General features: G+C 36.1%; 2 protein-coding genes across 5 annotated transcripts; one reads left to right on the top strand and one right to left on the bottom strand.

Annotated features, from left to right (window-relative positions):
- Positions 1–842: 842 nt before the first annotated feature.
- Positions 843–3574, top strand: Psr (bifunctional arginine demethylase and lysyl-hydroxylase PSR). 3 transcript variants are annotated; one of them, XM_083086120.1, is made up of 7 exons: positions 859–917; positions 993–1067; positions 1502–1707; positions 1989–2271; positions 2510–2865; positions 3016–3248; positions 3403–3574. In XM_083086120.1, exons 2-7 carry the CDS (start codon positions 995–997, stop codon positions 3428–3430), a joined length of 1179 nt encoding a protein of 392 aa, XP_082942246.1. In that variant the 5' UTR covers positions 859–917; positions 993–994; the 3' UTR covers positions 3431–3574. The 3 variants fall into 3 exon arrangements, with proteins under 3 accessions (XP_082942247.1, XP_082942245.1, XP_082942246.1); XM_083086119.1 differs by having other exon boundaries at positions 847–1067; XM_083086121.1 differs by lacking the exon at positions 3403–3574 and having other exon boundaries at positions 843–1067; positions 3002–3195.
- On the bottom strand, positions 2468–12834 carry Klp31e (kinesin-like protein 31E). 2 transcript variants are annotated; one of them, XM_083086098.1, is made up of 16 exons: positions 12269–12834; positions 11131–11515; positions 10566–11012; positions 10384–10492; positions 10055–10258; positions 9672–9976; positions 9363–9594; positions 8331–9232; positions 7910–8259; positions 7630–7824; positions 7396–7515; positions 6078–6246; positions 5895–6000; positions 5265–5816; positions 4925–5195; positions 2468–4035 (listed from the first exon to the last, which is right to left on the bottom strand). In XM_083086098.1, the coding sequence occupies exons 1-16, from the start codon at positions 12301–12303 to the stop codon at positions 3960–3962; spliced, it is 4458 nt and encodes a 1485-aa protein (XP_082942224.1). In that variant the 5' UTR covers positions 12304–12834; the 3' UTR covers positions 2468–3959. The 2 variants fall into 2 exon arrangements, with proteins under 2 accessions (XP_082942224.1, XP_082942225.1); XM_083086099.1 differs by lacking the exon at positions 12269–12834 and adding an exon at positions 11629–12196.
- Positions 12835–12918: the final 84 nt, after the last annotated feature.

The following is a 12918-nucleotide window of genomic DNA, read 5'->3' as shown; positions in this document are numbered from 1 at the left end:
CGCGCGAGCGCGGCAGCACATCCGGTCCGCGAACGTTACTCTCGCGTGCTCGCGTAGACCTACCGCGCGGCTTTTTCTTTCTCTCCCTTTTTTCATTTCGTTTTTTCCTTCTCTCGATCGTTTCCCCACGTGAACGTTCACGCGCGCATGCACACGGCGGGTCTCTTCGAGATGTTTTTTCTCGAACGAAAGCATGTTTCTCTTTGCCTCTTTGATTTTTTAACGAGCGATTTTTTTCTCTTCAGCCAGTTCGAGTTCTTTAACGCAAGTGTTTTATCGCGAATGTTTTTATTTGCGCTCTTTCTCTTTCTTCTATAAATATTCAATAAAATTCGTCGATAGAGTTATTTTTTCCCAATTCTTATGTAACTATTTTTTCAATGGAATTGATAATTAAAATCTATATGACACATGATGCGTTTCTACTGGTTGTTAAATTATAAATTACTAAAGGTGAATATACACTAAGCGAATAAACATGATTATGAACAGCGAATACGAATATGAGCAAGAAAAAACAAGTACACATATATACTATTATGTAAGTGGCTATCTTAAATAGAGAATGTTTAAAGTTCCGAAAATTTTTCTATTTGACAGCTAATCATATGATCATTATGTTTAAGTGTTTCTCATTATAATACATTTGATTGATTTAAAATTAGACATTATTAAAAATAGAATTAATGGATACTATCATATTTTATGTATAATTAATAAAAAATGTTTGATTATATTTTTACAAAGAGAGAATATGCGATTTCTCATTTGAAAATACAGAATTTTCTTACAAATAAAAAAACCTAGTGTTTTGGTGAAATATCTTCCCTCGATTTGGCAACACTGAGTTCGGTTTTACCATCCGTCATTACAAGTTATTACTAAACGTCGTTGAACATTTTGCAATGCGTTTTTAAGTATATTTACCCTATAATCTTTTTGTAAATATATATACTCCGCAATTAGTTTTAATTAGATAATTATAAACGTAGTCATGACGGAGACATGGGAACTGGATCATCGCGACAAAAAGAGAATCAGGGAAGTGAAAAGGAAGGCTCGTCCAGGTAAAGAAAATGGAACTTGCGATTTATAACCTACATCGTAAAAGTGATAAGGTTGCTGATGTTCGTCCTCCTTCGGCTTTTCCGTCTCCTCTCATTTATCTATTATACGCAGCTTTAAATCGAATCCGAGCTCTTGAGGTATAAATAAAAATTATGTCGTTCACTGACTCTCTCCCGATCGTCCCGAGGAAGACGAGAAAGATCTATCGAATGCTCCTTCCTTCCCCTTCTTCCTCAAAGACCTTGGATGACGATGATGTAATTCGATTTCCCGATCTTAGTCATAATCCAATTTACAGTTTCCAGTCATTTGCTAATTTAATTTGATATATAATTTCACACACATGTTGAATATTTGGAATTAATATTCTTTCAAAATTATACTAGAAGGTTGAGGATTTAACTATTGAAAATTCACTTGTATATATTTTTAGAGCTTGCTGATAAAAATGCATGGACCCAACACAATTATTATAAAAATTTTCGAAAATTTTGGGAATTTGAGGACAATGCCGAGCGAATTAATGAATCCAACGTGACTACAGAAGATTTCGTAGAAAAGTATGAGAAACCTTACAAGCCTGTGATAATACAAGGTGTTCAAACTGGCTGGAGAGCCCAGCACAAATGGACTATAGAGGTTTATCTATTATAATTTTTTAATATGTACAACATTGGTATATATTAATATGTCCAATATATTAATATATCTATTCAAAACTTTGTATACTTGACTATGTGTACAATTTGATTCTCTTTATCCTTTGCAAATACGAAGTACTGATTGTACAATTATATAAGAAAGAAAAATTATCTTTTAAATCATTGGACACATTGACAAAATTATAATTAATAAAATTAATTGTACAAAATTCTACAATATTTTTAATTTCTAAATTCTGTTTTCTTATATGATTCCAGAAGTTAGCAAAGAAATATCGGAATCAAAAGTTTAAGTGTGGAGAAGATAATGATGGATATAGTGTAAAAATGAAGATGAAATATTATGTTCGTTACATGTTTAATAATGAAGATGATTCTCCCTTATACATTTTCGATAGTTCGTTTGGTGAACATCCAAGGCGAAAAAGGTTGTTAGAAGATTATGTAATTCCTAAATACTTCCGAGATGATCTTTTTCATTATGCCGGAGAACATCGAAGACCGCCATATCGTTGGTTTGTAATGGGTCCTGCAAGATCTGGTGAGTATTTTAGAACTAATATATGCCATATAAATCGTTTGTCTTGTTAAGATGCTAATGTTGTATTTATCATTTGCAACGAATATTAAATCAGAAATCACTATAATTCATTACATATTTCAATAAGAAGTCACATAATATTTTAATATAATTTAATAATTTAATAAGATTGTAAGAAGAAATAATTAATACTTCATGTTTGTACACTATATTTATTATTTTTATGGTAACACAACAGGTACAGGAATACATATAGATCCATTAGGTACCAGTGCATGGAATGCATTAATTTCTGGTCATAAACGTTGGTGCCTATTTCCTACGCATACTCCTCGCGAACTTTTAAAGGTAACCGCAGCTGAAGGTGGTAAACAGAGAGACGAAGCTATTACATGGTTTTCCATTATTTATCCTCGCACAAAGCTACCCACATGGCCGAAAGATTGCCGCCCTATAGAGATTCTACAATCTCCTGGTGAAACTGTTTTTATTCCTGGTGGTTGGTGGCATATTGTCTTAAATCTTGATGAAACTATAGCAGTGACACAGAATTTCTGTTCACGCACCAACTTCCCGGTAGTTTGGCACAAAACGGTAAGAATCCGATGCAACGTAACATATAACATTTTATCTTTACAATATTGAAATATCGAAAAAGTTGCATGTATATAAGAATATTTAGATTTATATAATGGAAAAATAACATTTACAAGCATGTAATATTAAACAGCTCGTTGCAAACAGGTACGAGGGAGGCCAAAATTGTCGCAGAAATGGTTAAAAGTACTCTATGATAAAGAACCTGAACTGGCAACACTAGCGGAAAGCATAGATGTAAAAACGGACACTGGTGTTGCCAGTGATTCCTCGAGTGGTTCTTCGAGTAGCTCGTCGAGTAGTACCAGTAGTAGTCAATCAGAGGATAGCGAGGACGATAGTGGTCAAGAATCACTTACCGCGCATAAAAAGAAAAAGAGGTATATAGCAAAAACTTTTCTATTAATTAAAATTCTACAATACAATGTTTTCCTTTCTTTTTTTTATACAATTTATTTTTCGTAGCATTATGAGCATATAACGTTAAAGAGGTAACTGTTTTTAAAATTTTTGCCTGTTTTAAAATTTTCACAGAAGAAGATTGAATAACAGCCAACCCTGACAATATCCAGTATTTGGAACCTACAGAGACCTCAGACTGTACAGTATTAATCGACAATTATTGTTTGTACTAAGAATAAATATTATAATTATTATGATTACAATCATATCTTTATGTTCATAATAAAATAAATATTAGATAACATATAGGTTTTTCCTTCTCAGACCATTTTATCTAAATTCCTTTAGTTAGCATTTAGGCGTATGATAATGCACATAATTCCTATTTCAGACGGATCTTCTTAATTATAATTCAATTGTGATTTTGTTTAATATAACATATTGTCCTACATTTTTTTACTTAATATTAAAAATTAAAAGAGAGTCAAAGTATAAAACAGAGTCAAAGAATATAATAGAAAATAATATAGAAAAGTCATTTTTTTTGGAGAGTATATTCTCAATAATACTAAAAAAAGATTAATAGCAACGTATAAAAGTATAAATTAAACATGACAGATGGTCAAGTGCATTATCATTTAAACTGTATAATTGCAAATTAAATACAATATTTAGTAGAACGATGCGTGTTAGCTTTTCAATGAGTTGCTCCTGTGGAAGGTCCTTGCGTCTCGTTTACAATTCCACAATTTCACAGTTCCATCGCTTCGTATCGACATGATGACCATGCAAAGCACCAAAGTGGAGTAAACAACATAGAAGCAAGTAATAACATATATAAATTAAACATTCATATACATTATAAACTCTAATAGATTTACGTAAAATTATTGAGTCTTTTAACATTTTGATTCGATTAATGAGAGTAATTTTATATTGTCTTTCGTAGTAAAAAAAAAATATATCTACAAAGTTAGGCAAACAAACGATCTCGTATATTTAAATTTGTTTATCTTCAAAAAAGTTATTGTTATTTGTTTATCTTCAAATTTTTAGTTTTTGGCAGTTATTACATTGGTGTATAATATGCAGATATAAAGCGCAAACGCAAAAATATAGATTTTAAGTTTATAGAATATTATATGTTTGCGCGTTTTTATTTGATTTTAAAACATTTTCACAAATATAATACTGTGTACAATGATCCAATGTGTGATAACATTTGATGAATAAGCATAATATGAATATGGCTTTTTACCATTACATATTTACATTATAATATAGAATATATTATTACGTTAAACTCTGTTAAACATGCGCATTACCGAGAAAAAAAATAAATAAAAGAAAAAGGAAATACAAGCTTAATGCACAACACATTGACGTACAAGCAAAAAGCAAATAAAGTTAAAGGGAAACTGTGGAGATAGACATTGATAATGAAGAATCGGGTATACGCCACAGCTTCACCTCTCCAGAGCTGAAATCAACATCCGAGACCGTTATTTCACCTAGAATATTGTAACGTAGTCCAGCTGAACTCAAGTATCTAATTCAATCATGTACATTAATCTCATAATTGATCTGCGAACAACTGCCAACTGTTTTGGACACGGCCAAGTATATAAAAGTGTTAAGATATTCTTTTACTTACTTGCTCGCTGTAAATACATGCTGTTGATTAGTCACGATAGCATTGATGGCGGAAGTGTGCGCCCGGACTTCTCCGATAGGCGTGCATTCTCCCGAATGATCCTTAGGAACGGACCATGCCTTGAGTATACCACCGCGACATCCAGAGATCATTATGGAACCATTATTTATCATGCACAATCCCAAGATCCAATCTTTATGGGCGTTGTTGAGAGACTGAATCAACTCCATTTTACTCAGGTCCCATCGTTTAATGCACATATCTCTAGAGCCTGAAAGATAATTCAAATGAAACGTTTTTGTGACATTGATTATATGTTGATAACAAGACAAGAACGTACCAGAAAATAGCGTGGAACCGATCGTAGCTAAACACTGAACTCCATCATAGTGCGGTGGCGCTAAGCTGATGGACGAACCGGACATATTCGGCTCGGCGAGAGATATCAGATGATCCTTACTACCCGCTATTACTCTGCCATCCTCGCCAACAGCCAAGCACATAACGGCCGCTGTGTGTGGCGTATTTAATCTAGCAGTATACGTCAATTTACGAAGATCCCATATTCTGACTTTATCGCTAGCTGCTGTATACAATTCCTGTTCGTCCAAGCTGAGCGCTAGATCGTTAATCGTCGTTTCTCCTACGGGAACTTGCAATATCCTGGACGGAGTCGACAATGCGATCGGACCAGTCTGGGTCTGACCTGAAGAGAACAGCGTCTTTACACAACTGCCGGCTCTTAAATCCCAGACTTTAACATATGCTGCGGACACGCTGAATAAAAGTCGATGAATAGCGGAATATTTCACGGCGACTACATTATTGGGATGCCCGCTTAAAGTCTGACTCTCGATTCCCGTTTCTAAGTCCCATACTTTTACAGTGCGATCTGAAAATTTGCGAGGTAACATTTTACCTGTGCATGCAATTATGTAAAAATTTTCGATATCAAGTACTATTCAAGTACCTTTCGAGCCGCTGAAGAGTAAATCTGAAGTCACGCATATAGTGAGGACAGCTTTGCTATGTCCTTCTGCTACATGAGAACATTGTAAAATAGCTCGTGGTTGTACCTGGCAGAAGGATCATTAAAAAAAATTTTGTATCAGTAGAGAGAATTAGAAAGAGATTGTTATTTTGCCCTTTTTACCTTGCCTTGATACTGCGAGATGATTCCTTTCATTGGTTGCGGTTCAGATGCGATCGGTTGTCTACTCGCAGTTAGTCTCGAGAATACATTTTCTTCGCGGCTATTGAATCGCCTGTACGTAGTCGGAGATCCAGGAGGTGAAGACACATCCGTATGCGCTACCTGTTCCCTGAGTAGGTGCGTTTGTTATGTTAGCGTGTTAGTCAGCCAGCTATTAAGTTAAGCTAATATAATATGTAATACAGACTTGAAAAATTATATAAAAACATGCATGGGCGAAAAAGAGGTGCAGTAAAGTATTAATCAAGCTTATTCATGAAAGTTTATGCAACACAGGAATAGTGCGCACAATCAAGCACAATTGTTAGTTTCAGTCATTATGAAAATTTCTACTACAAATAAGAAACAAGTACGTCGTGTTAAAAGGAGATTCTTCGGTAGCTATCGTATTGTGCTTCTTGTTTCGTGCTCGTTATTTATTTCTTTATTCTATATTACAGAGAGAAAATAATTCTTACATCTATATACATATTGAGAACACATGGACATTATTGTATAAATTAATTCTAAATCTAATCTTTTTTCTTCTCGTTGCAATCATTAACAATATATTAATATAAAGTAGAAAATCAATTAGATGAAGGATTAATATTCATTGTCAGATTCTTTGCCAAAATATATATAGATATAATTGTGTATAAATTAATATATATACATCTTTTACTTATTTTTAAACGTAAAATGCTGTTTGTGTGTGAAAGCAAGATGTACGAAAATAAGATTTAGCTTTCTCATTTTTATACACTATATATTATATGGCATATATATTCACATGTGTAAAAAATCTTATTTATTTTACAATATATATAATGCTTAGAAATATATTTTACTATTAAACATCTTATTTAATAAGCTCAGAGATATTTGGTTGGACACATTGGAAAGCAATATAACAGATGCTTTCCTTGTAATATAATTGCATTTGTACGTTTTTTTTATTACAACAATAAATCGATTTATCTTTCAAACTAGTTCATTTCTCTCACAAAACCTGCAGCATTTAACTTCATTTTGCGCTTTATTATGTATATTTTTTATGTATATATGTGTGTATGTGTGTATATGCAATAATTATTACATATTATATTTATAGGCACGAAATACTTGTACTTGATTCCTGTATCTCAAACACAAAATCAACAAACTAAGATTTCATCTCGAGGAAATAAAAATATTCAATAGTGCATGGAATAGAGCATCAAGACAAATATATGCAAGAAATACAAGAACAAGAATATGCTGCAGGACAATCACTCACATGGAGCCTCCACCTGGATGAATCGGCCGTCGCAAAGCTCTGGGCGAAGTGCTCTCACGACGACTCAAAGTCGGCGATCCGCCAGTACTACCATGTTGATTTCGTGTTAACACCAGTCCTCTGGTTAGATAATTTAGACAAAGGTAATGAATTATAATTAGTCAATTTTCCTACATGTTCTACACATTTCTACAAGCAAATAAGGAGTTTATGCGATCGTATTGGGCTACTTACTTTAGGCTACCTGGTGCACTGGGAACTCTAGTAAGAGGGTGGTTATAGTTTTGATTTTGATCTTCTGCTTTTGTCATACTCTCGGGATTAACGTGTATACCATAGAGAAGTTCTTGTGGCTGCGTTGTTCTTCTTCTGACCTTACTATTACGCTGTTTTTCTTCACCGAGTATGATTTGGCTATAAGTTTCGCTGCTGTATACGTAATACAAGAAATGTCATGAAATTAAAAATGACGAAATATTTCATAAAAATGATTTCAAAAGAGTATTTGACTTACTTGTCGGGAGAAGAGCTTCTTGAGCTAGCTGGACTATAAGTTGATATATTATTCTGATTATTGGTAAGAGATAAAAGGTCTCGATCGCGTAAAACATGCTCAAGTAATTGATGTTGCACGTCGCTCTCTTGCGCAACTTGATTGAGCCGTGATTCCATATCTCGTACTTCGAGTTGCTTCTGTGCGGCCATGCAGCTTTGCTCTACAGTAAACGCGAGCATTCGTTGAAGTAAGTATTGTGCTTCGTCCACTGTTCGAATCGTAGAGATGAGCGCTTCGACACCAGGTTCACTTTCCACTTCACCGTCGCCCATTTCAACCATATCCCGTTGACATTCCGCGATACTATCCTATAAAATTTTTGCAAGATTATAGCAACAAAGATGAACAATATCGCATTAAAAAGATTATTAGTAGTTACCTGCAAGTAACTGATTTTACTCCGCACGTTATCGATCTCTTCATCAATATCGGTGATATCTCCTCTTGCGTTTGTAATTTGACTTCTATGTTTCTGGAGCTTCTCCAAATCTCTTCCTAGTTCTTCTCTCTCTTGAAGTAGTCTTTCCATTTCTCTCTCCGTTTCTTCGGCAGCTTGTTTCGCTAATGCTTGTTTGGTGATTGTCCTCTCGAATGTTTGCCACCTTTGTTTCAACGCTTTAGGATTAGGTGGTCTGGCTGGTGCACGGCCAGCAGCCTTTTGACTCAATCCTCGATCCCTTTTTCGTAGCGCCGTTACCTCCTCTTGCTTACGCCTAAGTACAACTTCTTTCATTCTTTTATCTGCTTCCAGCGTTCTAATCACATTCGCATGTCTGCGACTCTCCTTACGTAATTGAGCTATTTCTCTATTGCGTCTCAGCTCATTTTCTTTATGTCGTTGCGCTTCTTCTCGCATTTTATTCAAAAGTTTCACCTTTGCTCGTTTCATTTCCGAAAGTTCGTTTCTCAGACCTCTCAATCGATTTTCATTCTGCGATTGATTCTTCAGTAATCTCGCATGTTCCTTTTTAGCAGATTGAAGAAGTCGCATTTCCTTTTGCATGTTAGAGAGCTTCTTTTCATATTCGTCGCGTAATTTTTTCACCTTTTCGGTAGGCGGTGTAGGTTGCTGTTGCAAAGACTGCAACACTTTATCCCTTTCTTCTTGTGTGTTTCTAATACGAGTTTGCAATTGAGCCAATTTATCCTCATAATGCTGTTTCATAGTTTGCAAACGTCTCTGAGAGAGCTCAAGCTCTTGTATCAAACGCTGCTTAACATCGATGTCGGATGTTAGCGCCTCTAGTTCACGACCCATGGCTGCTTCTTCTTCATCTTCTTCTGTAAAATTAATGTATAATGTAATAACTTATGAATGAAATATTTTCGCGTTCCTTAATGATAAATATTGCTATTAATTGTCATATATAGCTATCATAAACATAATGTAATAGGCTGCATTTAAACATGCCTTTACGATCAGAGTCATCGTCGGAATCATCCTCGCTTACAGAGTCCTGTGCATTCTCCACATCTTCGATTTCTCCTTCATCTGATTTGGCAGTAATGCTACTATGACTATATTGTTCTTTTAAAGCTTTTAGCGTTTCTATCTCCTTTTCGACATCTCTTTTGGCATCAATTAATACAGACGCAGAATCAGAATGGAATGAACTATCCCCATATGGATTTGCCGCGCTAACCTAATTAATTTTGTTAATGTGTCGGTAAAATTTATATTTTTTAATATTTTAATATAATATGGTATAAATAAGTATACCTGCATCTGTCTTTTTTTTAACTGCTGATACATAGCTTCCGCCTCCAACAGACGAGCTCTTAATTCTTCTATTTCTTGAACGTAACCTTGTACCAGATTAGTTACTTGTTCGTCACCTCCACTTGTTGCCGCTACCCACTGACCCGTTGCTTTTTCCGCTAACAAAAGAACATTTTTGGCGGTTAATGCTTCAACCGTTTCCGAAAGCGCTTTCACTCTGGTCCGCAAACTCTGTAATTCACTATTCAACATTTGATTTTCATGCCAAGCATCATTAATTCCATCTTCACCGACAACTCTCTTGCCTAAAAGAAAAAAAAAGGAATATATTGTTGTACATAATGTTAAGATAACATTATATAGTAGCTTTTTATTAAACGTGCCTTGTCTATATTCCATCAATTCCAATTGAAGCTGTTGAATTTCTCGTCGTAACGAAGCGATTGTTCGCGAGCTCTTATCCTGATTAATAGTAACTTTATTCTTTATATTTCTTGCTCGATTCGCATATTTTAGAGTACTTAGAGTTTCCATAAAATCTCTATCGCTCGGCGATACACACGCTATCATAACAGTTTGACTATTTCCTGCAATATCCAATTAAAACATTTAAAATTGTAATGTCTTACATCAAATACCCTATATATTAAACTAAATTTTATATCTATATTATATTATCTACATTTTATATTATGATTATAAGCTATATTACCTCCGAGAGAATCTTGAAGTAATCTGGTTAACTTTGAGTCTCTATATGGTATGTGTGAAGCTTTCTTTGTTTTATCACCGAGAGCAGAAATAACATTACCCAACGCCAACTATGAAAAAAATGAGTAATACATAACAAATCATGTGTTAACATTTTATTTTTTTAAGAGCCTATACTCTTACCAATCCACAGTTTATAGAGATGCCTTCCTTTGCTCGATCGCCGGTAGCACCCGTTCGTTTTAGCCTCTCAGAACCGGCCAAATCGACAAAATGAAATTTCGCTGTTAACGTTTCAAATTCATTCGTTAGCTCGAGGCCGCTCGTGTCGACGTCCGCGTCTGGATCCTCAACTTTGATGCATCTCTGCTGTTTGATGTATAACGTAAAGATAGCGTGCGATCTCGAGGATTGCGTGTTCATTTGCGTGGATCCTGTTGTGCGCGATAACGCGCCCAATCGCAGATACTCTAACGCTTGTTGAAGGCTGGTTACGACGCGCGGTTCCACTCCGGCCAAGTGTATATTACCCGCTGTATCCTCGTGAATACGTGCACCGCCTCTCGGTCCTCCCGGCTCTAATAGATCTTTCAAATCCTCGTTGTATAATTCTAAAAATTGTGCTGTAACCTGATAACAAGAAAAATATATATATCATCAGTATAATAAATTTTACAGACGTGTCTTTAATACAATTTAATATAAGAACGTCATTGTATACGGATATAAGAACGCCTCTTGAAAATACCTTGAATTCTGGAGGCATTTGTGCGCGTTCCTTTGCGCGTTCTTGTTTATCCATTATTCCATCGAAGAGGTGTGCAATGGCTCTAGGTATGATTCCAACTATATCCTCGTCGACTTCCACGTCGAAGCCGGTGCCCATGGTGTAAGTTTTCCCCGAGCCAGTCTGCCCATAGGCGAGGACCGTCGCGTTGTATCCGTCCAACGCACCTTCTATGAGACGATTCACGCATGTTTCGTAAATCGACTTTTGATCTGATTGAGTATCAAAAACGTAATCATAAGTAAAGGCCTTGTCGGGTCCGAGGAAAACCTGCGGTTCTCCCTGAGGTACTTGAGTACAAATCCTGCACATATCGATTACTTCACGAGCTACCTGAGGCCTTATTCTGCAACAAATACAATCAATTCTCATGGTAGATTTTTTGTCAAAATTTGCATGGATATGTAAACAAAAATTAATGAATAAAAATAAATTATCGAAAAAAACAAATCGATATACATTGTAAGTTATTTTTGAAGACCAATTACGCATATCTGTCACGGAAGTTGACCGGGTGTGCGTTTCTTAAGGCAAGCGGTAATTAAAAGCCCACGCATTCGTATCGTAAAAGGAAACGTTTGGAGATCGGTATTTGCGATCGACCAGATGTTGCGCGCAGGCTATCGTTTGACATTCACGGTTTTTCGCGAGATGTAACTTGAGCGATAAACTCCCTCTTTCTTCCCTGTATTTTTCCGTCATTGATTTATAATGACGGAAAGATCCTCTCATACTCAAAAATTGCATTATTACGCGATCGTATGAGTAACACGCTTTTTTCCTCCAGCGATGTCTCTGACGTTAATGTTCTGACGTAAAAAAACATCGAGTGCGCGATGACACAGAAAGACGAGAACTATGTATTAAAAAAATTGTACATTGTGTAACAATTTGTTTCTCGAAAGAGTCAAATTATTCCTATAGTTTTTCGAAAAAAACAACGCCTTCGAATACGCGCGAGATCAGTCTTGGACTTTCCCCTCGTTCAAACGACTAAACGTCATCGGCTGTCATCGTGATGGACCGAGATGTACGGATTGAAGATTTAAAGCCCGACTTCGCTTTCTCCCTTTCGAATGCACGTATATTTACTACTCACCGTACGGCTACGCGTACGCTCGAATCATCCGCCATCTCGCTACAGTTTATTGGCAGACTATTGCAGGATTCGAGAAGACAGCTCGGTATTAGGCTAGAATTAGGCCAAAACTACCGCACCGAGGGCGAACGGTTGTCGGAGGCGAGCGGTTGTGCGACAGTGCCCACGATGTTGTGCCTGCGCACGCGTTGCTAAACGCAACGACCGTGAAAGACTCGACATTCCTCATGGTTACGCGAAGGAACGTGAAGCACCACTTTCGTGACGAGGCGGTCGAGGCGATCCATTGTATGTACGTACATACATACATACGCGTAACGATCAGCTTGCTAGATAATAGCGTGGGAGTTCCGAGAGCTGCCTCTTAATCACCTGTCACGGTGTACCGTATCATTGTTTCTATAGTATGCGTGGTGAAATTTAATGAGAGAGGCTGTATCGCGCGTGTTGGATGAGGTAATCGTTATCGAGGCGACACAGCATGGTTACAAGCATGAATAAAACTGATGTATCGAGGAACGACGTCGGGATAGATTTATGCGTGACATCATCATTGACGATGTTAGTTGTCAGTCCGGAGATAATTGAAGAGCGCCAACGTTATCAACCGTTTAATTGCACTGTCGATAATAAAATAATTTGATAAAATG

The sequence above is a fragment of the Camponotus vicinus genome, unplaced genomic scaffold, assembly GCF_025532165.1.
Source record: "Camponotus vicinus isolate PSW18456_S1 unplaced genomic scaffold, iyCamVici1.0 SCAF_13, whole genome shotgun sequence".
In the NCBI taxonomy this organism is placed as follows: Eukaryota; Metazoa; Arthropoda; class Insecta; order Hymenoptera; family Formicidae; genus Camponotus; species Camponotus vicinus.
The sequence above is the reverse complement of the archived record's forward strand: the minus strand, read 5'-3'. Positions and strand labels throughout refer to the sequence as shown.

Bases quoted from the DNA above. Each gene is read 5' to 3' on its own strand.
- Psr (XM_083086119.1), top strand. From the start codon at position 995: ATGACGGAGACATGGGAACTGGATCATCGCGACAAAAAGAGAATCAGG. The intron at 1,068-1,501 runs GTAAAGAAAATG...ATATATTTTTAG, and splicing joins GAAAAGGAAGGCTCGTCCAG to AGCTTGCTGATAAAAATGCA. The intron at 1,708-1,988 runs GTTTATCTATTA...ATATGATTCCAG, and splicing joins AGCACAAATGGACTATAGAG to AAGTTAGCAAAGAAATATCG.
- Klp31e (XM_083086098.1), bottom strand. From the start codon at position 12,303: ATGGCGGATGATTCGAGCGTACGCGTAGCCGTACG. The intron at 11,013-11,130 runs GTATTTTCAAGA...TCTTGTTATCAG, and splicing joins AAATGCCTCCAGAATTCAAG to GTTACAGCACAATTTTTAGA. The intron at 10,259-10,383 runs GTAATATAGCTT...TGGATATTGCAG, and splicing joins ACTTCAAGATTCTCTCGGAG to GAAATAGTCAAACTGTTATG.